General features: G+C 45.6%; 1 protein-coding gene across 1 annotated transcript in view; it reads right to left on the reverse strand.

Annotated features, from left to right (window-relative positions):
• Atg2b (autophagy related 2B) overlaps nucleotides 1-24,856 on the reverse strand; it is a 70,097-nt gene that overhangs the window by 15,105 nt on the left and 30,136 nt on the right. Inside the window, exons 12-34 of the mRNA XM_032908381.1 lie at nucleotides 23,814-23,964; nucleotides 23,251-23,343; nucleotides 22,935-23,123; nucleotides 19,107-19,380; nucleotides 17,623-17,725; nucleotides 17,220-17,415; nucleotides 16,533-16,675; nucleotides 14,331-14,488; nucleotides 13,854-14,026; nucleotides 13,166-13,316; nucleotides 11,547-11,746; nucleotides 11,317-11,397; nucleotides 9,539-9,645; nucleotides 9,011-9,103; nucleotides 8,527-8,597; nucleotides 8,042-8,118; nucleotides 7,469-7,639; nucleotides 5,439-5,580; nucleotides 3,391-3,593; nucleotides 2,166-2,392; nucleotides 1,498-1,606; nucleotides 717-911; nucleotides 260-361 (exon numbers count right to left, since the gene is read on the reverse strand). Of these exons, the coding sequence (XP_032764272.1) occupies nucleotides 260-361; nucleotides 717-911; nucleotides 1,498-1,606; nucleotides 2,166-2,392; nucleotides 3,391-3,593; nucleotides 5,439-5,580; nucleotides 7,469-7,639; nucleotides 8,042-8,118; nucleotides 8,527-8,597; nucleotides 9,011-9,103; nucleotides 9,539-9,645; nucleotides 11,317-11,397; nucleotides 11,547-11,746; nucleotides 13,166-13,316; nucleotides 13,854-14,026; nucleotides 14,331-14,488; nucleotides 16,533-16,675; nucleotides 17,220-17,415; nucleotides 17,623-17,725; nucleotides 19,107-19,380; nucleotides 22,935-23,123; nucleotides 23,251-23,343; nucleotides 23,814-23,964 (3,409 nt within the window). The remainder of the gene's footprint in view (nucleotides 1-259; nucleotides 362-716; nucleotides 912-1,497; nucleotides 1,607-2,165; nucleotides 2,393-3,390; nucleotides 3,594-5,438; nucleotides 5,581-7,468; nucleotides 7,640-8,041; nucleotides 8,119-8,526; nucleotides 8,598-9,010; nucleotides 9,104-9,538; nucleotides 9,646-11,316; nucleotides 11,398-11,546; nucleotides 11,747-13,165; nucleotides 13,317-13,853; nucleotides 14,027-14,330; nucleotides 14,489-16,532; nucleotides 16,676-17,219; nucleotides 17,416-17,622; nucleotides 17,726-19,106; nucleotides 19,381-22,934; nucleotides 23,124-23,250; nucleotides 23,344-23,813; nucleotides 23,965-24,856) is intronic.

Genomic DNA, 24,856 nt, shown 5'->3' on the forward strand with positions numbered 1-24,856 from the left:
GCCTAGAACACAACCCCTTCCAACACTTAACCTATCCGGGAGTCGTTAAGTCTCTAAACTTCATGTATCCCTGAGTTAGGCGCCCATGTGGAAAGAATCCTCAGTGCTATAGCATTTACTCAACAAAAGGCCAGACTTCGAGCTTCACAAATGACTCTGCCCCAGTTCTCCAGAAGTCTCTGTGACTTTTACAGAGTCCCAGTGTGACCAACAGTCACTCCTCGCTCTCACAATGCATCGACCTTCCCGCTGCACAAACCTGGTCGATGTTGAGGCGCAGAGGCATCAGGGACACTCTCAAGCAGCATTCCTGTGGTGACCGGCCAGACTCCGGACGCACGTGCAATGCTTTAATTGTCAACTACAAGAAAGAGAACAACAGTTCCCCAATGACATAATGACCCTGTTCTCATTCAAACAATAAATAAATAAATAGTAAATAATCATATTCCCATCTAAGTGTGAAGAAGGGCCGGCAGCAACCCTAACTATTCTCACACAGCTGTCTTACCTGAGGTGTGAGACACTGGCAATTATACTTAGGGACATATTTTCAAAACTTGAAATAGTACATTTAACAGTAATTTTCAAATTAAAAAAAGAAAACCCATTTCCACCCACTTCTGGGAATTCTCCCCACTCCAATTCTCTAGCAGTTAGACAAAAACAAAAATGTTTTTCCAAAGCTAATGACGAGTGGTGTCAAGGCCTCTTACCATGTTGGAATGGGCTTTACGTGGCATGTCTTTGCTGCAATACAGGTACAGGAACTTGTTCATCTGTGAGGTGGCCAGCCGATCCCGGATTTCCAGGTCCTGAACGATGAATGCCTGCCTGGAGACTGGGTGCTCTAAGAGGCTGGACTCACACTCAGGCTTACACGGCGGGTAGACTTCATGCTGGAACTTCACCTTAACAGATGAGAACAACACCGCCATCTTGGCTTTCACTTAAATTTGACTTTCTCTGATTTGTTTTGGTTTTTTTTTTTTTATGAGATTTTATGATTTATATTTTTGTGGCTGAGTTTGTCTATGTGCCATATGCACGCCGTGCCTACAGAGGTCAAAAGAGGGATAGAATCCCCTGGATCTGCCGTTGAAGCTGTGAGCAGCTTGGTCAAGCTAGGTGTTAAATCAATGTAAATGCTATGACTCCATGGCCTCCAGATATTCAGAGGAACTTTCCATGGTGCAATCCAAAGGTGGGCCTCCCAGACCAACAATTCAATAGAGCAGAGTTCTTCAACTGACTCCACAGAAAGGCAAACGGTGGGCAGTGCTCAGAAACCTGCATCTTACAAAGGCCACAAGGACTCCGGGAACCCCTGCTCCAAGGGCGGCCTGGGAAGACAAAAACACCCCAGGCTTCTCAAAGCATCAAAGAAAAGGAGGGAGAATTCTACAAGATCCTTCCCTTCCCTACTCTGCAGGGCACACACATACATGAGCATAACAGGACATCACCCACCATTCTCCCCTTCAAACGCCATCTTACCTTGCTTAATTGTATTTCCATTAAAAAGTCATGGTTCCTTCCTTTGCCCCCACACACCGTGTGACGGCCATGCCTTGTAGGTGTTTGGGAAGGTGAACTATGGGGACTACTAAAAATGGAAAAGAAGAAGAAAAAAACCTTTGTTAAAAGAATATTCAATTTAATAAATGATACCAGAAAATTTAATAAAATACAAAGAGAAAGCATTACAGAACTACTAGACTCTTCCACAAATGGCACTATAAACCAAATATTATTTAGCCAGAACTGGTGGTACAGGCCTGTAACCCCAGCTACTCCTGGCTTGCTGAGTGACTCTTCTAAGTCAATATTTTAGTGAATACATCAGAAAGAAGTACAAATGGCTTCACAGCCAACTCTAGGTATGACATTTAAACTATGTGTTTGCATATATTAGCATTATTCATCCTTAAAATAAAGTCCAGCGCTGAAAAGATGGCTAAGAGCACTGACTGCTCTTCCAAAGGCACCCACATGGCTACTAACAACTACTGCAAAGGATCCAGTGCCCTCTTCTGGCCTCTCTAGGCACTGCACATGTGGGGCACAGACATACATACCCATCCGACACACTCACTCACATGAAAATAAACGCTACATTTCGAGTGTTTTTCTATGGACAGGTATATGGCATCGAGTGAACGTACATGTAACTCTTAGCTGGGGAAGTTGGAGGAGCTGTTGCAAAGTCCTTGCCCCCATAAAGATGCCACACCAGAGAGACCTCTTTCACAACGTATCGAATGGCAGGGACGGGAAAGTGCAGTGGCGCTTTGCTGCTGTCCGTCCTCGTGATGGGCAGACTGAAATAGTCATCTCTTATCACAATGGCGTCGTCAACCATGATCTTTATCACCGGCTCTTCTTCCTTCTCCTGAAACACACCAACACTAGTACTCTCCCCTCACATCAATGACTGATATGTCTCACGGACCAACGGGCTTCCCCGAGTCTACCTTCTTTTTAATAATTCCAGTGTGTGAAATGGGGCAATTATTTATTTTCTTTGACGTGGGATCTCACACTATAGCTTTGACTGGTGCCTTGAACTTGCAGCAACTCTCCTGCCTTCCGAGGCCTGGAATTACAGGCATGCACCACGACACCCAGCCTGGGTAATAGTTTCTGACATTAATCATCACATGACATAATGTACTTATTGGTCTTAAAGTAAAATCTGTTCTATAAAAAATAACCTAGGGGTTGGGGATTTAGCTCAGTGGTAGGGCGCTTGCCTAGCAAGCGCAAGACGGTTCGGTCCCCAGCTCCGAAAAAAAAGAAAAGAAAAAAAAAAATAACCTTACGAATAATTTCTAAAGTTTGTAATTTAGATCTAGTATTTGATAATGAAAGTACAGAGATTGTGTGTGTGCGTGCGTGTGTGTGTGTGTGTGTGTGTGTGTGTGTGTGTGCGTGTGCGTGTGCGTGTTTCTACTATTACTGTTCAAAGTCATACTGCACATTAATTAAGTCATCATGTTTCTAATTACAGGCCTATCCTGAGCTGTTTGTTTTTATTTGACCAGAGAGTTCTCAGAACCTGTTACACAGGCTCGGTCACCTAAGGGTGCTACTAGGCTGCTCCGTGCGCACTCATCTCAACCAGTCTTCACAGACGTTTCAATTCTTGGAGAGTTTACACTAGCTGTTCTGTAGGCCACTTCCTGTCACTGCCCTGACATACAGCGGCTGCACTTCACTAATTGTGTAGAAAACCGTGCAAGTGTAAAGCGTTTTCTCAACTACGTGCAGCAGTAGTAGTACAACACCCATTCACACAGCACTAATGTAAATTACAAGATGAAGCCATTTTGAAGTGGGGAGAAATGCCCTTGGTCCATTTAATTTGTAACTGTGTTATCAGTTTATTACCTGGACCGCTGCTTTTGGTGCAAAAAGAATACAGAAGTCATCGTTTTCAGCGGTCGCACCTGTCACCGTGTCACCGATTAAATGTGGAGTAAGCGGTGGGTAGGCAGGGCTGGACTCCTGGGACGCATTCCCACTCTCGTCTGGGAATAGGAAGAGGTCTGAGCAGCACGGCTCCCGAGTGTGAGACTTTTCATCCAGGACACCTAGACGGCAAGACAGAAACATCTGACCCTCTCGGAGACACCGACACCATACATGAGCGCTCTCTCACCCATGTCACCTTACACACTTCTTATAACAACCCATCTCTCTACTCCTTACCACGGCTCTGAGAAGCTGGGACTTAGGGACGGCTGAACTAACTCCCCCAAACACCTCGGCAAGATGTAGAAATACCGCAATAGCAAACAAGTGACTGGTAGACAAGTTCAAGTTCTCTACTCGGAAAATAAATGACAGTGTCACAAGGGCACAGCCCCTTCCCAGCTACTCTGTGCAAGACAAGCTCAGCATCCAACCACGGTCGGCTCCCACTAACTGGCATTTGACTTGGCCAGGATTCTGTCTTGCAGGTGGAAGAAACTGAAAAGTGTCCATAGAGTTCAATCTTGGAAACTCCTTGGGCAAAATTGCAAAGGGAAAGAAAAAAGATTACAGGTAGCGGGGTTGGGATTTAGCTCAGTGGTAGAGCGCTGCCTAGGAAGCGCAAGGCCCTGGGTTCGTCCCCAGCTCTGCAAAAAGAACAAAAAAAAAAAAAAAAAAAAAGATTACAGGTAGCAGTCCCTCACCCAAACACAAACTCCAGGACTCTGCTTAGGGAAGGCCGAGCTGATTTCTGGGTTCCAGAAACCATGGAGACAGTTGTTCCCATGAAGCTTTTAAAATGAAATTCACAGAAGACAAATCTGTATTGGGACAATTTATACTACTTACTAGAGTCATCCATTCTCTCTATTCATTCAATCAAATACTGACAGGGGAGGAGGAAGAACACAAAAATGCGTAAGTTGGTGCTTTGGCCCCAAGACTCCGAGATGAGCACTGCCAACAGCCCTGGCCTGCCAGGCTCCCTCACTGTCCAGTCCTTACTGAAAACTCGTCTATAATATACAAGCAGGGTCCCTTCCTACTAGCCACAGCTGCTAGAATGTACACAGGAAGCTGGAAGCTTAGTTCATATCCTTACTTAAAATCTACCCTAAATTCAATGAATGGAACATTTAATGCAAAGTGCTTTATAATCATGGACCTTCTCAGATGTGCTCAGCACAGACTGGCCTTACACTCACTATACACAGCCAGAGCTGTCCGTGAGTTCCTGACACTACCTCTCTCTCCCGCACACTGGGTTCATAGGTGCATACCACCATTTCCAGCTCCATCAAGTAGAATTTGAAAATTAAGGTTCAGAGAATTTAGGACTAACAAGGTTCCCTCCAGGCACTGCAGTACATGTGTCTAATTCCAGCACTCAGGAGGTGGAGGCGGGAGGTCTCAGAGCTCCAGGTCAGCCGGATCCACTTACTAAGTCCCAGGACAGCCAGGGTTTACATATTAAAAAGACCCTATCTCAAAACGAAACATAGAAAAACTATGTTCACCCTATGAGAAGAACGGATAGGACGCTTTAGACATCTGCGTGCTTCCATGCGGCTCTCAAAGCTCCTCACTCATCTGGTCCTTCCGTGCTTTTCCGACTTTCCTGAGATAGACAGGCATGTACACATCGCACACACCTTCCCCTGTACTCTACTACAGAAAAAACCCATGACCTTGCCACGGTGCACCCCCTTCACGGCCAGCTAGCCTGCTTTCGCTAGACTCCTGAGACTTCAAATCCACATCTGGAGGCCCTTTTGTGTCATTTCTCAATCCCTCCACAGTAGTGTCCATCTCCTGATGGATGGTTCTTCCTGGGGACAGTAGACATGAGCTAGTGTGTATCCACAGACCCAGATGAGTCTTCACTGAGTTCCTTCCTGGAAATGGTATGAGAGCACTAATAATGTGACATGTGCTACCCTAAGTGCCCCAGGAAAGGCCCTCACCATTAGCCTGCGGCCCAACAGGGGCAGAGGCCTGCTGCAGATCCGCCTCCTCCATGGCGTCCCTCATCAGGTCCCGTAAAAGCTGCTGCTCTGCTTCAGGAAGCACTGGACCACGTGAGGGTGACCGAGTGCTGGGATCCACCTGTAACCAAAAACACAGTTAGACATAGGTGAAGCCGACCACACTCCAGTCTGCGGCAAGAGGACCACAGGGATCCAGGTAAACAAAGCCAGCCTGGGGGGAAAAGTAAGACATTTCTCAAACAAAACAAAACCTGTCTGTGGCGGTTTGCGTAGGTATGGCCCCTACAGACTCCCATGTTTGAATGCAAGCCCTTCAGGAATGGTGCTATTAGGAGGCGTGGCCTCGTTGGAGGGTGTGCCATGTCGTCTCCTGCTGCTGCCTTTGGATCAAGGTCTAGAAAACAGGGCTGGAGAGTTGGCTCAGCAGTTAGGAGCCCTGACTGTTCTAGAGGACCTGGGTTCAATTCCCAGCAACCACATGGCAGCTCACAGCAGTCTGTCACTCCAGTTCCAGAACTTCTGACACGCTCACACAGATAGCACGAGCAGGCAAAACACCAATGAATGTTATATAAAAATAAGTTAGGAAAAAAAGATGTCAAACTGTCAACTCCTCCAGCACCATGTCTGCCTACACTGCCATGCTTCCTACCATGATGATAAGGGACTAAACTGCAGAACCTGTAAGCCAGACCCAGTTAAACATTTTCCTTTATAAGACTTGCCACGGTCATGGTGTCCCTTCACAGCAGGGAAACCCTAACTAAGACACCATCTAGGAATATTCTTTTCAGAGGAGATGGGGAAGCCACTGAGTACACGGCAGGGGAGTAGAGCAGAGGGCAGGAGAGCTGCCTGTGACCACCCCACTGCAGACCACAGGAGCAGTCCACACTTGAGGTTTACCTTCTGCCCAGCAGTGAGCTTTTAGTGCACCATTATCACCCCACTGCCAGCACATCCAATACACACAAGTGCAGCTCAGGAGCAGACAGACAGCCAAGGTCCTGCAGGGGTGCGGGATGCTTAAAACCCTGCTGTGCAGCCAGGGATCCCTGAGAAAATCCACTCAAATCCTCCTGCTGCCCCTGTAGGTCAGGGCCTCCGCTCCTGGACTCCTGAGTGCAGTGGGGAACATAAACAGGAGGGAATCTGAACGGGGATGCACAAGGCCCTGCTCCACCACGTCACCATTAGTCCATAACCGTAGATCCATTAAACCCAGGCAGTGCTCCCCAAATGTGAGCATGGCTCAGAAATGGAAAGATACAAGCTGAAAATGTCTTCATAAACTGGAAAATATCTGTAACAGCAGGTAGTAGAGGGGTGTCTTCGGTCACCTCACTACATGGAAGCAGGAGGAAGAGAAAGGAGAACAGGTTGACCTATCGAGGCTCACAATGCTAGCCAGATCCTTGCTAACAGAACTCTGAGGAGACTGAGGGTTCTGCTCACAGAAAAAACTGTAAAGAACAGCACTGCAAATAAAATCACCAAAATCAATGTGGCACCATTCAAGTTGGGCACAGGACATTAGAAAGGGGATACTGATCATAAGCAAGCAGTGACCCTGAAACTGAAACAGGGACACCTGCTGTTTGTCCTGCTAACAAGGGAAACACCCCAGCAGTCCGGCTGTGAGCACTGGTGATAACCTGCAGCCTCCCCTCACTGGGCTGCAATGGAGGGAGAGGCAGCTCCACAGAAGAAGCTGAGTAGAGTACACAGAGAACAGGGAAGACTCTACTGTAGAAGGCAGTCTTCCTGCTGACAGCAGTGTCTACCCTCTAGCTGCTGGCAACATTCTGCCACAGCTTGTTTTCTTCCCTAAGAACAGATGAAAATAATCAAGATCCGAAAAAAGGATTATGTCGGCTGAGATTAATGTTCTAAAACAAAGAACGAGCAGTAGAACGGCCTCATAGAGAGGTGACTGGGGAACCGCCCTGCAGACACTCAGTACTGCCACTGAATGACGTCCAGTGGGATGGGTGCCTTCCCTGTACCTTGGGCTTTCGCTGTGGGACTCCAGGCTTCATCTCCGCTTTGTGAGGTGCATGTAAGTCCCCGTAACTTGCGACATACTGAATGAGATTCATCAGCGCCGCGCACGAGTCTGAGCATGTTCTGATGTGGACCACGTCACTGGAGCAGTGCAACTCAAAGCGGGGCTCAGTCTGGGCAGGGCACAGGGAGAAAAGGACAAATACTTGTTTTAGACAAGAGTTACCAAGTCCTCTACAGGGTCACAGGAACTAAAATATATATTCATGGGCTGGAGATATAAGTCAGACATTATGAGTACTTGATGCTCCTACAAAGGCCCAGACAATTCCCAGCAGCCACACAATGGCTCACAACTGTTGGTAACTCCAGTTCCAGGGTCTGTCTGATGCCCTCTTCTGACAGTTGTAGGTAGCAGGCACACATGTGGTGCACATACATACATGTAGGCAAAGCATTCACACAGAGAAAATAAATCTAAAATAAAATATACACTCATTCGTCTTGTCACATAAAAGTACTTAATTCTAGTTTCCAAATAGGATTAATAAAAATTTCCACTTATTACAACTGACCTGTTCTCCATCAGAATCTGATTTTACTGCGGTTATGGTCAGCTCTAAAAGTCCCATGTCCATCACACGAACATAATCTAAGATTTAATACAATATTTACTGTAGTGTTTTTTAAACTGCTTATCCAATCAAAACTTAACCTTTGTTAAAGTCCATGCCTGGCCCTCACACAGGACTGGTAGTGTGAGAGGTACAGCCAGGCTGGACCCACTGACTTCATCTGACACCTCACGTAATTTTAGCTACAACAGATGACTAAATATTAAATAGATATTTAGACTGTATAGAAACACACAGCTAACACCATTAGCACATTGCGACCTCAAACTGAAACCTGAAGTTATTGCAAACATTTCACATTTCAGCATCTGTTAAAAGTTCCCTAGGAAGAGCCCACCTTTCCAAAGCAACTCCCTACTAAAACTACTTTACTGCATTCCCACATTCCAGCAACAGTAATAGACCCAAGTTTGCCTTGACCTCACCTCTGCTCAGGTTTATAGCGACGGTGTTACACTTGTCCGACAGGTGTAAAGCAGCCTCGTCCATGATGATTCTGGGAAAGAGAAGAAACAGCATCTGCAAAACTGAGCTCCAAGGACTAGCACAGCGCCATCAGCACCTCACCACACCGCGCTCAGTGCCTCACCTGTAAACCTGTGTAGCCCAAAAGACATGGAGGTGCCAAAGCACGGTCATTTAGGCTTCTGAGAACCCTGTCTAAAGGTTTCCATTTCAGAGATAACACACGTCTGGTACTAGGAAAGCAATCAAAGGGCCTAAACAGCCACCTGAGAGTCTAGGGGTAAAGTCCTCCCCTAAAGTGGAAATGGACAGCAAGAGGAGCAGAGGAGCACAGCCCTGAGGAAGGAGCCCTGAGGAAGCATGACTAAGTCAGTTTGGGTAAGGGAGCCCCATCTCCAGCTGATATGTTTGAATAGCAGCCGCTGCAGGGTGAGTCACAGGTACCTGAGAGTGGAGGAAGATTTGTCCAAGGCGACGCTGCTAGAGATGCTGAACGTCTCAACAGTGAGAAGGGATCGGATGGGCAGGTGAAGGGGCCTGGTAGCAAACACAAGCAACAGGTTACCAGCCTGCTGCAGCACTTCCGAACACACGACCAACTCAGCTAGACAATTATGGGATTGCTGGAGGGCTCTGTTTTGTCCTGTTAGGATTCTGGTTTTTTGTGACAGGATTTCACTATGGGGCCCAGACTGGCTTCAGATCTTCAGTCTTCTTACCTGAGCCTGATAAGTATTGGAGCTACAGTGCGACCCCACAGCAGGTAGAATTATTTATCCAAAAATCAATGTGTTAATTTTTATTACACTTTATTTACTTACATATGTGTGTGTGGCTGTGTGGTGTGTGTGTGGAAGCCAAAGGACAAACTGGGGCAGTTGGTTCTTCTCTTTGGTGATATGGATCCCGAGAAATGAACCTAGCTTGGTGGTTCTAAAATCAGTGCTATCAATAAAACTGTCCTGGTCTCACCTGTAGTCAAGGGCACAGCTCCAAAGATGGACGTGGAAGGTTGTAAATGAAGTTGGAGGGTTATATCCCAAGACAGGTTCATCAGCAATATTCAAGAAGTTTAAAATCTACAATCACAAAAACATAATACCTGCTTTACAAGAAATAACATTTTGGTAGAATACATTTAACAAGTATGGAACAGAGTGACTTAGGGTGCTATGAGAAAACACTGTCATTCTGAAGGAGTTCATTTTGAAAGTGTGTGCATGACAGGGATGTTGAGGAAGAGGAGAGATGCACTGACCTACTTATAGCAAACGTCTTACTGTGTGTGTGCTCACCACAGCCTGATGTCTTACTGTGTGTGCTCACCACAGCCTGATGTCTTACTGTGTGTGCTCACCACAGCCTGATGTCTTACTGTGTGTGCTCACCACAGCCTGACGTTGTGCCCCAGAAGTAACACAAATTACAAGGCTAAGGTACTTGCTAAGTTGGAATGAAGAGTCACACCCAGTAACTGAAGCCAGACACCTTAGACACCCATCTTATGCCACTTTAAACACTCAATCTACTCCAGTTTTGGAAGCTAAACAGGGCTGGACTGGCTGGTACTTAGTGCCCGGATGGGAGAAAGCCTTATCTAATGAAATTAATATTATTAAATTAAAACTATGCATAATAATACAATTGACATATTGTTCAAAACAATTCTTGGAAGGAACTTTGTTGAAGATGACTTTTCAAAACTCTGGTTTCCGCAGGAAGTAGAGTTAAGGAAATAGGAACTTCAGGGAAATCCTCAGCTTCCTTATCTCTATGTCCTGGACGTCTGCTGCATTTTTGTGCTGCTGGGGTCCAGTGCAAGGCTTTGTATTATCTATTTATTATATATAAGTACACTGTAGCTGTCTTCAGACACATCAAAAGAGAACAGATCTCATTACAGATGGTTGTGAGCCACCAGGTGGTTGCTGGGATTTGAACTCAGGACCTCTGGAAGAGCAGTCAGTGCTCTTTAACTGCTGAACCATCTCTCCAGCTCCTAAGGCTTTGTATTTTGTATTATCATGGGCAGTAGAACACTTGGCATGTGTGAGGCCCTGGGTTTAGTCTCAAGCATAGAAAAAATAAGTAGAGAGGTAGGCGGTCGACAAAAAGAGAATATTTTGAACCCTAACTCTACTCTATATGGAGGACTCAACTGGATACTAATTGCAAAAATGCTGATGAAATGACCTGGGCAAAGCCACACTACTAGCCTGCAGACATGGTGGCCTTTAAAGAGCTGCTGATTGGGCTGGAGAGATGGCTCAGTGGTTAAGAGCACTGACTGCTCTTCCTAGAGGTCCTGAGTTCAATTCCCAGCAACCACATGGTGGTTCACAACCATCTGTAATGAGATCTATTGCTTTCTTTGGTGTATCTGAAAACAACTACAGTGTATATAATAAATAAATCTTAAAAAAAAAAAAAAAAAAAAAAGAGCTGCTGATTTTCAGCACTCAGTACCACTGGCTGCTCCTCCAGGCTTGGCATTCCACAGGCACTCCTTTTCTTGACTGATCTAACAATGCTGACACTGAGAAGCTATCAGGACAGCACTTTGAGTAAAGAGTCACCTGCCTTCTGGGCGTCGTGACTTGTAAATGCTATTAAAAGGACATGATGGGTTGGGGATTTAGCTCAGTGGTAGAGCGCTTGCCTAGGAAGTGCAAGGCCCTGGGTTCGATCCCCAACTCCGAAAAAAAGAACCAAAAAAAAAAAAAGGACATGACACAGGTGACAGCTCTTACCTGCTCATGCCAACTGAGTCCAGCGGGCAGCACCCTGTGCTGTAGAGTGGCTCCTTTCAGCCCCACAGCCACAAGGAACTCCTGCACCACAGGACAACACAAAGAACCACGTTAATCCACAGAATCCCCAACTCAAGTCTTCCCAAGAAAACATAGGTGTGGGCACTGATACAATCACCAATGGGGAGCAAGCAAACCAGTAAGCGTAGGTAGCAGTGTAAGGCACGCACCTTCGTGTTGGACTCTGATTTATCCGACAGTATCTTCACTGCGACAGAGAGCATATTCAAGTTGTCTCCCCCAACACCATCTGAGGCAGCTCGGCTGAGGCCATCTTCTTCAGAGGAATAAATTGTAGGTTCCAACCAATGTGGGCGCGTTGAACAGGGCAATCGTGTCTCTGTAGGGAGAATGGCTCCATCTACTATGCCTAGATACACGTTGAGATAAAAACACCAACAAAATGATCACTTGCAATTAGTTCCACAACTGTTTTGACTTTGACAACTCACAACAGGACTCTCTGAACAGACTGATTATGCTTTACCCAAAATGTTCAGAAGCAGAAGCAGATGGGATTTTGTAGGGAATGTTCACATACATTAAATGAGATACTAGGGAGAGAGCACAGTTCTGGACATGACTCATTGCACTGTGTGCTCCTCAGACAACAGGTTCAAGGTCACTCATGCACGGTTCTGGTTCACCTGTGCTCTTGATCCAATTGATGCTCTTGCCCCAATCTCAAGAGGTCAGGCACAGAATGTCCACTGTGGCAGCTCACTATCAGAGACGTCTGCGATTTAGAGCATTTCTGACATAATTTCCAGGACAAGCCTATATTCCTTTGAACCTGGTTGGGGGCACAGAGGGCCTAGTGCTCATAGACAACCACTAGGAAAGCAGGAACATTAAACATACAGGATTGTCTCTTCAAAGGAAGAGATATATAACCTGTTTTCTGCCCAGGAGGCTAGGAACGGAGTCAGTTAATCAGTCTGGTGACTCCTATGCTACCTGTTAGGCCAGGTCATACCTGGCACCCCAGACTCTTACAAAGAGGACTGGAGGTGGGTAAACTCTGCACTCTCTGTATGACTGAGACCATGCCAGATCCTGTTCAGGCCCTTAAGATGACACATGTAGTCTATCTATACATGCCATCTTCACAGAAGAAATGACATGGACTTTGAGAAGGGTTTCAATATAACTATGCCTCACTGTGCACACAGGGCTGTGTTACAGCAGGAGACTGTTCCAAATTATGCCATACTGAAATCTGCCTCAAATAAACTGCCCAGTGTCAGACTCTGCGGTTTGAAGCACACTGGCTACTGATTTGTGTTGAACTAAACTTTCTCTGCTGGTGGTGCATTTGCAGAGATCCCCACAGACACTGGCACAGTTCCAGTGGCACAGGGGAAAAAGCCAGCTTAGCAGCAACAACCTACTTCTCTTTGTCCGTGTTGGTATGACTGAGGCAAAAACTCACCGGAAAAAAACTAAGATTCTAAAATGCTAGGAAAATAAGCTTTTTCTCTCTTTGTGTCTATTCAGAGTAATTCAGACAACTACTCAAAATTTTCAGTCAGGTGGGGTAGTGCGTACTTACAATCCTAGAACTCGGGAGGCTGAGGCAGGAGAATCTCAAGCTCAAGGCCAGTGTTGGCTACACAGTGAGACCTTGTCTCAAGACAAACAAAAAAGTTTTAATATTTAAGTATGATTTTGGCCACAAAACCAGAACTCCCAAGAGAATACAACTTACATCAAAGTTGTATTCTCAAGACTGCATCAAACAGGAAGTTCACTCGCCAAACAGAAGAAAGAAAAAGCACAATTACCCTACCTTTGTGGTACAGCCTGAGGCTGCTGGAGTGCAAGCAGATGTAGTGCTTGTCATCGAAACCCTCGTACTTTGTCACGCAGAAGAAGGAGCCCGTGTGGAATTCTAGCCAGAATTCACCATGTTTATTCTCCATCAGATCTCCGTTATCTTGCTAAAAAAACAGCCGGGTGAGGGGAAGGGGGAGGGGACATAAGTCACTTTTTGTTTCTTTTGTTCAATTTTAGTACTGGAGATAGAACCTAAAGCACACAGTAGTTGCACATAGTAGGTGAGCTCTTAGTCGCTGAGCTTCAGGGCCCATCAACCGTTATTTAAATGCAGAGAGAATGTGTCTCAGCATGCTCACTCTGAATCTAACTCAGGAAACCTTCCACGCCACATAAGGCAGTCTGATTCCTGAGCCACCGATCAGTGAGGCAAAGCACTGCATAATGTGTGTGCTATGTAAGTCTTCTGTAACAAATACCTGTGCTTCACCCTCTTTTAAAATGAGAAAGATAAAAGTTACAACTACTGCCCTCACTGGCAAAATTAGCTCGTGCTTTCTACAGGGAGGCCATACAGCCTTAGATGAGCAAAGAAAGGAGCTCCCAGAGCAGCTGCAGTCTCTGCCATCCTGGACCACTGCGTCCATCCCCCACACTAGCCCACCTTCACCCACTTCATTATAGGAGAGTGCGCAGCCTACCTTTACATCGGTGAACACTGCCATTAGTCCATGATTGATACTCAGAAGCACCGAGAGGAAGCTCTGAGAGTTCTTGTTCTGAGAGTCCAACTTTTTTTTCCTACGGGAACGATAGTTGGGATCAACAGCAGAAAAATACTGCAAAGTCTCTTCTTCAGATCCACTGTCTTCATCTACGCAGGGAAAAGATCTACTATTACAGGTCCTGACAGCTACGCAAGACAGCACTTTACAATGACCACAACAGCACTTTGCATTTTCACACAGGACAGAACCATGAGGGACACAGGCCTCCAAGGGAATTTCAAACATGTACGTGATGATCACACCAGAGATTCCACATTTGAGCAGCACAGTTCTCGTCAGAATAGACCCAGATGTGGGGAAGTCATAGACATTCCCAAGGAAAGTAGAGCATAGGAAGAGGAGACATCAGACTTAAGGGGCTTATATCAGAACCAATGTAAAATGCATTACCATAGGGAGCCGCGGACTTGAAGGGACTGAAGCTATCTTTGCTGAAGGTGTTTATCAGCTGACTGGCCACCGAGAGCCCGATGCCATAGGAAACGTTTTCAAGTGTCTCCACTGGTGAAGGAGCTGTGGGCTCCCAAAGAAGCAAGTCATTAAAGATCCTAGAGACACAAAGCACAAGACGAACGGGAAGCTCGTAAGTGGAGACAGACGGACGGAGAACCCCCTTTCCGGGATCCTAAGTGAGCTCAGATTTCAAGCAGAAATGGAAACCGACGCTGTGAAGCGGCTTTAAAACAGCAGCTCTGGGCTTTCAGCGGGAACACAGCTGAGCCGGAGCAAGAGCAGAGAAAGGACTGAGACCGCACACCTGATCAGACACTCACCTAGTGTCGCCTGTGTCACACACACAAAGCCCTAATCACACCCACTAAGGACACTTTAAAGGTGGAAGCTGACTAAAACTCAGTGAGGTGTAATGAAGCATGTCTTCAATTCTAAGAGGCAGAAGCAATCTTGGGCCAGCCTGGTCTACACAGCAAGTTCCAGACCAGTCAGGGCTGCACAGTGAGACCTTCTTTTAAAAAACAAACAACAGAGGCTGGAGAGATGGCTCAGTGGTTAAGAACACTGACTGCTCTTCCAGAGGTCCTGAGTTCAAATCCCAGCAACCACATGGTGGCTCACAACCATCTGTAATGGGATTTGATGCCCTCTTCTGGTGTGTCTGAAGACAGCTACAGTGTGCACATATAAAGAAAATAAATAAATCTTAAAAACAAACAAACAAACAACAGAACAACAAGCACTCCCAGATATGGTAGGAAGACTGCTCAAGTGCTCAACAGCTTTCAGCTCTCACTTGGCAAACTGCTCTAGGGACAGTCTTAGCAGACCCTTCCCACCAGTCCCCATAGGACAGTACCCCAATTTACCCATGAAGAAGCCACCACTAGCCGGTTGGGGATTTAGCTCAGCGGTAGAGCGCTTGCCTGAAAGCGAAGGCCCTGGGTTGGTCCCCAGCTCCAAAAAAAAAAAAAAAGAAAAAAAAAAAAAAGAAGCCACCACTTAAAGCTTAAGTGATTTCCCCAGAGTCACACTGACAAGCAGAAGAAAAGCTGGTGTTCAAGACTAGACTCAGCTCCCAAAGACACACAAATGCAAACATATACAAACATACAAATACAATATAAATACACAAATACAAACACACACAAACATACATACACATACACACTCTAAATCTAAATAAAATAAATAAATAGTTTAAAAACAAAACAAAAACCGTCCTTAACTTGCTACCACTTTCTTTCTATTTTTCAATGGCCTGGTATGTGAAATCTTGTCCAGACTACTGAACTGAAGTGGACCTTGGTACCCGACCTAAGACTCACAAGCACGGGTCTATGGGGAGACCCGGAGACCCTAAGACTTAGCCCTAAGGGCTACCAGGCACCAAACAAATCCACTGCAGAAGCATCATCTCTGAGGACAAGGGGAGGAGAACTGGGCTGCAGCTGGAGACAGTGAGACTAAGTAAGCACTCCTCCCTCCCCCCCCCCCTCCCTCCCTCCCTCCCCGAGGCTGCTCAAGAGCTCACTCTAGGCCTGATGCTGACACAATTTCATCCTCCAAGAGGCCTTGCTGGGTAAGCCCCAGTACCATCTCCATTTACAGACGTACAAACTGAGGTGACAGAGGCTAAGGAAAGTATCCACACACATCAGTCTGTGACCCAAAATTCCATCTCACCCTATTTCTTAGGTAGATGTGTTGGAGTACTTAAACACAATAAATTACAATTTTTTGTTACAAAAAACCTGAGAAACCTAGCCAGTGCCTGTTGGCCTGCTATTCAACTCTCCTAATGCTCTTCAAGTCATTGAAACACAGCACTTCTCAGTACCTGGCAGTTTGCTGACACAGCCGACAGGCAGCATACAGGCTGGTGAGGTAAGCATTTCACACACCCGCCACACAAGAGAACATACATAAAGAGAAAACAGGTATCGCCCAATCTTGAAGTTACACACTAGTACAGTAATTCACGAATCATTCCTGTTGTTGTCATGGACGTTTAGGAGGCGTTTCTGACACAGGCTGGGACACTCAGCTCCACGGACAACATCAGCAGCGTGCAAAATCGTATGAAAGCAAGAGACTGGAAGCTGGAGTGCTTGTAGCAGTCGGGTGGCTCGCACTCACCTGTTGTACAGCTTCTCATAGAAGCTTTTGTTGGGCAGGGTCAGGTGAACGTTGGGCAGCAGAAGTTCCAGCACATAGTGTGAGCTGCTGATGGCTTTATCCTGGAACTCCGTCATCTCCACAGGGTCTCCTGGCATCACCATCTGAAACAGAACAGTGTAATGTGAGAAAGCACATCAAAGAATAGTTTAAAATAGTAGCAGCATTTTTAAAATTACTATAACATTTACTATGTGAGCAAATAAATAAAACATGACCTTTAACTAGGGAGAATATACATCAGGAAGAACAGATACCAAGAGTTACAAAGAAGTATAAAAAACACACGGATATTTATGTTGTTGCTATTGCTACTTGGGAGTTCTTGCTGCTGGTGATCTTATTGTTCCGTTCTTTGTACGGGAGGGTCTTCGTAATATCTCCCAATCTGGTCTCAAACTTGCAATCCTCCTGCCTCCACTTCCCAAGTGTCAGGATTATAGTGGTCTTTCAAAACTAAAGAACTAGCCGAGTGTAGTGCACAAGCTGTAATCGCACAACTTGGAAGTGAAAGCAAGAGGGTCACAAGTTCGAAACTAACCCGAGACACAGAGAGAAAAGGAGGGAAGGGGAGGGCAGAGGAAGCAGGGAAGCATTCTCCATGGCCAATCAGGATAACCACCCTGCAGTGCTCGCCACACTTTTTACCTGCTCATTCTCAAACATTACTCTGCGAGAGGAAAAGGGAGATGGGGCTGGCCGCCTCAGGTCGCAGACATCTTTCAGGGAGTGAGCTCCTCCTTCCTCCTCCTCCTGGTAGTGACCATCATTCTCTTCCTCTTCCTCTGCTGCTATTCTCTCCAAAATGGAATGCATGGCTGGTGGATTTATTTTCAGTACCATTCTGATTGCAAAGATAATTTGAAAAGTCAAGGACTAAGAATAAGCAAGTTTACACAGTGAACACTGATTAAATGTCAATTTGATTAGACTGAACTATAAACATAAAGCCCATAAAGACTTCACGGCACATAACACAATAAAGGAAGGAAGGAAGGAAGGATGGACGGACGGACTTTTTGACAATCCCACACGCCCCGCACTTGCTTACCGAGGCCAGTCAAAGTCATCTGAGGACGCTGTATCTCCGTCGACTCCACCACACACATGGAAAAACTTGACAGACGGCCCTCCCTTCTCCTCCTGGAATGACCCTACAGAACCGAGATGGTTTACAGCAATGTGCTTCTCGAACGCTGAGGACCTCACCATTCAGACCTCTGCAGTACCCACTCATTCGTTCCTACTTTAACGTGACCTGTGCTAGGCATGACGTGCAAATAAATATGCCAGTTCTTATTCAAACAAAATCCTCACTAGTATTTCATATGTACGACACATAATTATAGCAAACATGTCCAATCACCACCTACTGAGTACTGGTAACTATTTCTTGTGTGTACTTGAGGAATCAGGTAAACTCTTTCTCAGCATCTTATTCCTTTGAGGCAGGAGTATGAACTTTTTCGACTAAGTTGGCAGGCGCCAAGTCCCAAGGACACCTTCCACCCACTTTCGGACATGTGAGACCACACCCAGCATGTTATGCAGGTGTTGGTATCTGGACTTGGGTCTTTGAGGTTTTATAGCAAGTCCTCTTAACCACTCAGCCATCTCTCTAGCCCCAGTTATTTCTTCCCAGAAGAAAAGTTCATAGCTTAGAGCTGTAAGTCAGAGGCAGAGCAATTGTCCAGCATGTACGACCCTGAAGCCAGTCTCCAGTGTGGCAGAAGAGATAGAGAAAAGCCTATGCGGCTAACTGAGCACTGAAAACATAAACATAGAGTAAGCACACTTTGGCGGGTACCTCGTATATGCATGTACCTACCACACTGGTTTCTCCCTGAATAACCTTCACAACCCCCTTCTAAACCAGAAAGCTACAGTCACAGCGAGGAGGAGCAGCAGAAGGCCTGTAAACATCTGCTCCTGGATGTGGCAGGCAAATGCCCACTTAAGGATCAACAGAAACTTGTCAAACTCAGAGATCAGAACGGGCAAGGGGAACTGGTGGCAGAGGCAGGAGCCAAAGGGGCAGACTTTTCACCCACTCTGCTGACCAACCTGCAGGTTAGTCTATGCCATGCTTTACCATGATGTCCCCAGAAGGGAGTTAGTGTGGTGACCGAGGACTCAGGTGTCAGATTTGCCCTCAGCACTGTGAGCTAGGGAGAGACATCCTCTTCAGTCACAGTGGGCAATGACAGAGAAAGGAAAGGACAGCATGTCTGTGACCTGCATGTACAGGACCCAGCAGAGACTCAGGCTACATGCCTCTATCGCACACAGTAAGTGGTCTGTGACGACAGAAAAGGCTAATGCTCTCGTTCCTACAGAAGATGAGAATGGCAGTCACCAAAGCAAATCAGTCGCTGCCTTGCTGTCTTTTTTTTTTAAACTCTCCACACAATTCTGGGGGGAAGGCTATTGCTCTATTCTCTGTGTCCCCATTTTGCCATTTTAGGTGCTGTCAGGAGCAGCGTTCTAATGTAGGCTGCTCTGGGAACACACACTGGACAGTGCGCTCGGTCTTACCAGACAGCTCTCGGAAAGTCAGCTCCAGTTTGGTTTGCTCTGGGGTGGATCCTCCCACACACTCCGTCTGACACTCCAGATCTGTGAAGTCTAAATGAAGGGTCTCCTTCTGCAGAGACTTCTTAAACCAGGGTCCTCTCTCCTGGTCTGATCGAAGATCGGGAATAGGGAAGCGAACAGAGAGGTGCAGTGCTGGGGTGGCAACTTGTACTGACAGCCTCCGGTTTGCAGGACTGTGCGAGTCATCTAGGAACACTTCCGTGAAAGCCTTGTGCTGAAACAGGATGAGGAATGCTCAGCTTTCCAGTGTGCACCAGCACCACTCCCCACATGCCACAGCACCCAGAACAAACCATATCTCACCAAAAAGTACAAGGAAAGAAAGGAACAAACTAGCCTATTAACCAATCCAATAAGGCTGAATATAGAGTATCCTATACCTATATGGACACGACACCTCTCAATAATAAAACTGATGACCTATGGTTTAGGCAGAAAGTAGGAGGTGGGACATACAGGAGGCAGAAGGCAGACAGAGCCAGGGGAGGAGGATCCAGCCGGGAAGATGTGGTGAGATGGACACATGGTCCCCGGGCACAGGTAACTAGCCAGGTGGCAGAATATAGGTTAGAATATATGGGTTATTTTATATTATAATCTAGTCAGAGAAGAATGCACCTATATGGTCAAGGCCATTAGTAAATATATTGAGTCTGAGTCTTATTTCTGGGAGAATGAGGCTGGAAGGAAGAACCAGACCTAATGTCTACAGTTAAAGTCACTACTATAAGCAATGGTCAAAAGCATCCATTCAAACAAAAGTTGATTTCTAATTCTCCATAACATGTCCTCCCTCTCACAAAGCTCCCTGTCATGGCGACCCGGATGGGATCCAAGGTGGTGTCCTCCACTGACTTCTCCCCAGCCTGCCCTGTTCTAGCAGGTTCCCTTGCTTCTCTGAAGTTAGAATCCAGGATTATTCATAAATCTATTCTATCTCTTCCCTGTTTGGCTTTCTAACATCAACTCCAGTCTTAAATCTCAAATCAAAACTAAGAAAATCCAGAGGCTGATGTGGCCATGCCCACACAGCCGAGGTGAAGAGCAGATCCAGAGACTGGCCACAACTTAAAAGAACCACAACAGGAAGCAGTGAAAAGTAAGGACCGCTGCTTCAACACCAGGAACTGAGGGCAAAACTGCTTCAGCCCGGAGCAGCTGCGACTGCAGGCACCCGCTGTTGCACTGACCTCTTCCCACTAAGGCTGCCTGTCAGCCTGGGACTGGGCCTGATCCTATAGAACAGTACTCCAAACACCGAACTCCCAGGGCAGTTTCAAGAGCCTTCCAGACCCCAGCAGAAGCGACTCTCCAAAGCACTCCTGTGCTGCCTGGGCTTTCCTTCTTACCTCTTCATGTTTATGAAATGAAAATAAAACTGCATGAGTATGTTACAGTAATTTTCAAAATTATAAAAAAAAAAAAAAAAAACCAAACCTGACCCCACTGTGCCGCACTGCTGTCAGCTCCTTGCCTAACCATCCCTCTTCTGCATATTGACTTTTCTGTCCAGATTTAACAGGTTCTGAGGGAAGCCAGAGTGCCACGTGCCTGGAATTCTCCTCCTAGAAAGGCTGATGCAGGAGGAACACAAGTTCCTGCCAACCTGGGCCAATTAACGGGATCCTATTTCAGAAGACATCCTCCTTCTGACTTAACCCTTCCTGAGGAGTCGTCATACAGCTGATACCACAGCGTACCTGTTAGAAATGCAACAAGATGTCTTTGGTAGAATTACCAAAACTGACCTAGCTATCGATGCATAGCGGGGTAGAGGAGGAGAAGGCAACAGTTCAAGAACCCGGCAGGCAGTGGTGTGCATGCCTTTAATCCCAGCACTCATGAGTAGAGGCAGGAGGATCTCTGAGTTCAAGGCCAGCCTGGTCTACAAAGAGAGTTCCTGTATAGCTAGTGCTATGGAAAGACTTACCTCAAAAAATAAAGAGAAAAAACAATTTTTAAATAAAAATAATTTTAAAATGTCTAATTTTTACTACTATGAACAATATTGCTCTAGTATAGTCTATTTAATACAGTAGAACTTTTCTCATTAATTTCCCCAATAAGTGTATTTGCTGAGTCTAGCATACTCTTTGTAGGGACAAAATGACATGGTTCCTGCCCCATGAATATCAAATGTTGATGGCTGCTGTGGGCATAAGGTTTATTTCTATAATAATGTACATATTTTCATGTTCCTCCGAGGAACGTTCTCCCAATGAGTCCATGATAATCGGAGACAGCATGGTTTAGGAGGCGAAGGTGTAGCAATGTCTTAGCAAAATAGTAAACGCTGGGACCTTCAAGACGGCCTTTAAGGCTGAGGAAAAGGACTCTAAACACAAGTTGGAAAAATATGCAAAATATAAGGATGCACTATGAAATGTATTAGGAGCCTCACAGATCTAAAGCCGTACTATGAGCCAGCCTACAGAGAGACACTAAGGAAGGAGAAAAAAAGATTTAGGGAGTGGTAATTGCAAGGCAAGAATCCACTTATTTATGCTTACAAAGGCAGGTAGATTCCTGAGTTCAAGGTCAGTCAAGAACAGAGCCAATTTAGGTCCAGGTACAGTCAGAACGGTAATCCCCAGGCAAGGTCCCACCCAGCTAAGTTTACAAAGGCACTCAGATCTCTAAATTCTTTTACAATATTAAAAAGAGAAAAGGGGGGCTGGAGAGATGGCTCAGTGGTTAAGAACACTGACTGCTCTTCCTGAGGTCCTGAGTTCAAATCCCAGCAACCACATGGTGGCTCACAACCATCTGTAAAGAGATCCGATGCCCTCTGCTGGTGTGTCTGAGGACAGCAACAGTGAACTACTCACATACACAAAATTAATAATTCTTTTAAAAAAAAAGAGAGAGAGAGAGAGAGAAAATGTAGTTGCTATCGTTTTCCTCAGTCACAAGGCTAAGGTCATGGAATGCTGATTTGTGGGATGGTCAAGAGGGACCCTGGAATAAATAACTGGTGTGGACATTAACAAACTGGCCTTTCGGTCTACACAAGATAAGCTAGCAAAAGGCAGACAGCAGTTCTTGGTTAGAATTTTCTAACAAGAGCTGAGTTATCTGAACTCTGAACAAAGCTCTTCAAGAACAGTATTTTTGAGCCTTTTAGAATTTTTCTGTAGGATTCGGCCAGAAATCCCAAGCATTACTTAGAGAGCAACCCCAAGGATCACTTAGAGAGCAAATGCAGCCCTTTTACATTCTTTTCTGGCTTTCTGATTTTGATCAGAAAACCCAAGAATTACTTTCAGAATTTTTCTAACAGGATTTCTGACTTGGTTGGAAAATCCAAGAATTTTTTTATAGCAGCTTTTCTGGTCAGAAAACCCAGGAGCTATCCAGAGAACTATTTAGTAATTTTACTATAGGAGCGAGCTGTCTCAACCAGAGAGAGCGGTCTTGAGCAGAAAGCTAGATGTCTCAACCAGAGAGTTTTTTTTAGAATAGTAAGAAAAAGCTGTTTATAGCAGAGCAGAACAGAGAGAGTACAGTCTGAGAAGATGTCTCGATCAATTGAGCAGACTACAGAGCCAAGAAGCTATCTATAGATAGCTGATTAGGGAGCCATCTTGAGCAGAACACAGGCCGACAGGTTGGACCCACGATTTGACTTGAATCGTTTGTCGTCTTCTTCCCCCAGACACAGCCCATCCCTGCTCCCACACACTCCTCTTAGAGCTCCTCTCCAGGCTGAGTCTGGTACCTGGTACATTTTAATTAATTATGCTTAGGGGCAACTTTTTGCACACTTACCAAACTAATATGCTTATTGTATGAGGCATACATGTGCGAGGCCATCATCTCCACTGTAGTGAGTTTCTGTGGCTGAAGCAAGGAATTTAACCTGTCCACAATACTGATATCCAGCTCGCAACGCACCGGGTTTAATTTAATTTGTAATTCTGCCTTTTGAGGAACTGAACTAAGTCTTGCTTGATTACCCTTTTAAAAAATAAAAAGCACAATATTATTAACAAAATGGTAAAACTAGGTTAAAAACTTACAGCTGTGACAAAATAAAGGCTAGACAACAATCTGAAGTGTGGCCACACACACAGAGGTCTCTCACCTGGGGTCCTCTAGTCTCAGAGTGTTTATAATGAAGCTGAAGACACATGGGAAGGTGGGCATCAGTCCCTTCTTTGGAATGGAACGTCAGAAGCTTAAAGACAAGGATGGAGACGGGTTTCAGCTAGAACAGTAAGCTCAGGTCAATCACATAAACCCAGGCCAGGAAGCTGAAATCAACCATGCAGACCACAGGAGTTCTGTGGGTGAGACAGGCTTTCAGTAGTCAGAACAGCCAGCCCCACTCCAGCAGCCAACTGCGTGAAACTCAGCACCTCATTTGCTGAATGCAGACGAGGGTTCAAGCATTCAGTACCTAAGAAAATACTCTGAAAAGCAAAATGAAGTAACAGCAGGAAACTCGTCTGCCTCACTGCTTAGGAACTTCGTAGAATAACCTTAAACTGAAGTAGTTTAAAATCTGTTTCAACACCACCAAAGATAAAAAACATTAACACACTTCATCACCTTGGAACATTTTAAAGAAAAGTATTGTTGTTCATTCGATCCCTTTAAAAAGCAAAACAAAGCTAAAACGCATTCCAAAGAGGATCCAGCATTTACCTCTGTGTAGTGAGGAGGGACAGAATGAAAATCCGTTGGAAACAGACACTCCAAAAACTCCATTTGCCCAATGGACATGTCGGTGCTGAAATGCCGGGAAGCTGACCTCTGTCTCTGCTCATAGGACACTTTGATGCCAGTACCTATAAATCTATCACAAAAGAAGCATTTAAGGGTCTCCACATGCTTCTAAATTAAAGATAGCATAAGCATGCAAACGTTAATAGTATACGATGTTAGATATTACTATATGATGTGATATAAGGTTATCATATAAATATGACACACACTCTAACAAAAGCACGTGAGCTTCCCATTCCCTATGGGACACCTCCCAGGACACCTGCACCATCCAGCAGTGCCCTTCTCTCTTCCGCACCCAAGCCTACGCTGCAGTGGGTAAAATATCTCAGATCTGGCCAGGAACTGCAGCACACACACGCCTTTAGTGCCAGCACTTGGGAGGCAGAGGCAGATGATCTCTACAAGTTTGAGGCCAGTCTTGTATGTACCAAGTTCCTGGCCAGCCAAGGTTACAAGCTAAGACCCTGTCTTAACAAAATCACTTCTTCTAAAAAAATTCAGAACTGGGGCTGGAGGGATGGCTCAGTGGTTAAGAGCACTGACTGCTCTTCCAGAGGTCCTGAGTTCAAATCCCAGCAACCACATGGTGACTCACAACCATCTGTAATGAGATCTGATGCCCTCTTCTGGTGTGTCTGAAGACAGCCACAGTGTACTCACATTCATGAAATAAATAAACAAATCTTTAAAAAAAAATTCAGAACTATAAAATGTATGAAATGGTGTCTTAAAACAATCAAAAAAAAAAAAAACCAAAACAAAACAAAAAAACCCATATCATTCAAGCTGGGCATGTTGTGAACACCTGAAATCTCAGTAGTCTGGAAGACGAGGCAGGAAGACCATGAGTTTCAGACCAGTGTTTCTGACAGTTAAGACTGTCTGGGGGTTGGAGATTTAGCTCAGTGGTAGAGCGCTTGCCTAGGAAGCGCAAGGCCCTGGGTTCAGTCCCCAGCTCC

The sequence above is a fragment of the Rattus rattus genome, chromosome 7 (genome assembly GCF_011064425.1).
Source record: "Rattus rattus isolate New Zealand chromosome 7, Rrattus_CSIRO_v1, whole genome shotgun sequence".
Lineage (NCBI taxonomy): Eukaryota > Metazoa > Chordata > Mammalia > Rodentia > Muridae > Rattus > Rattus rattus.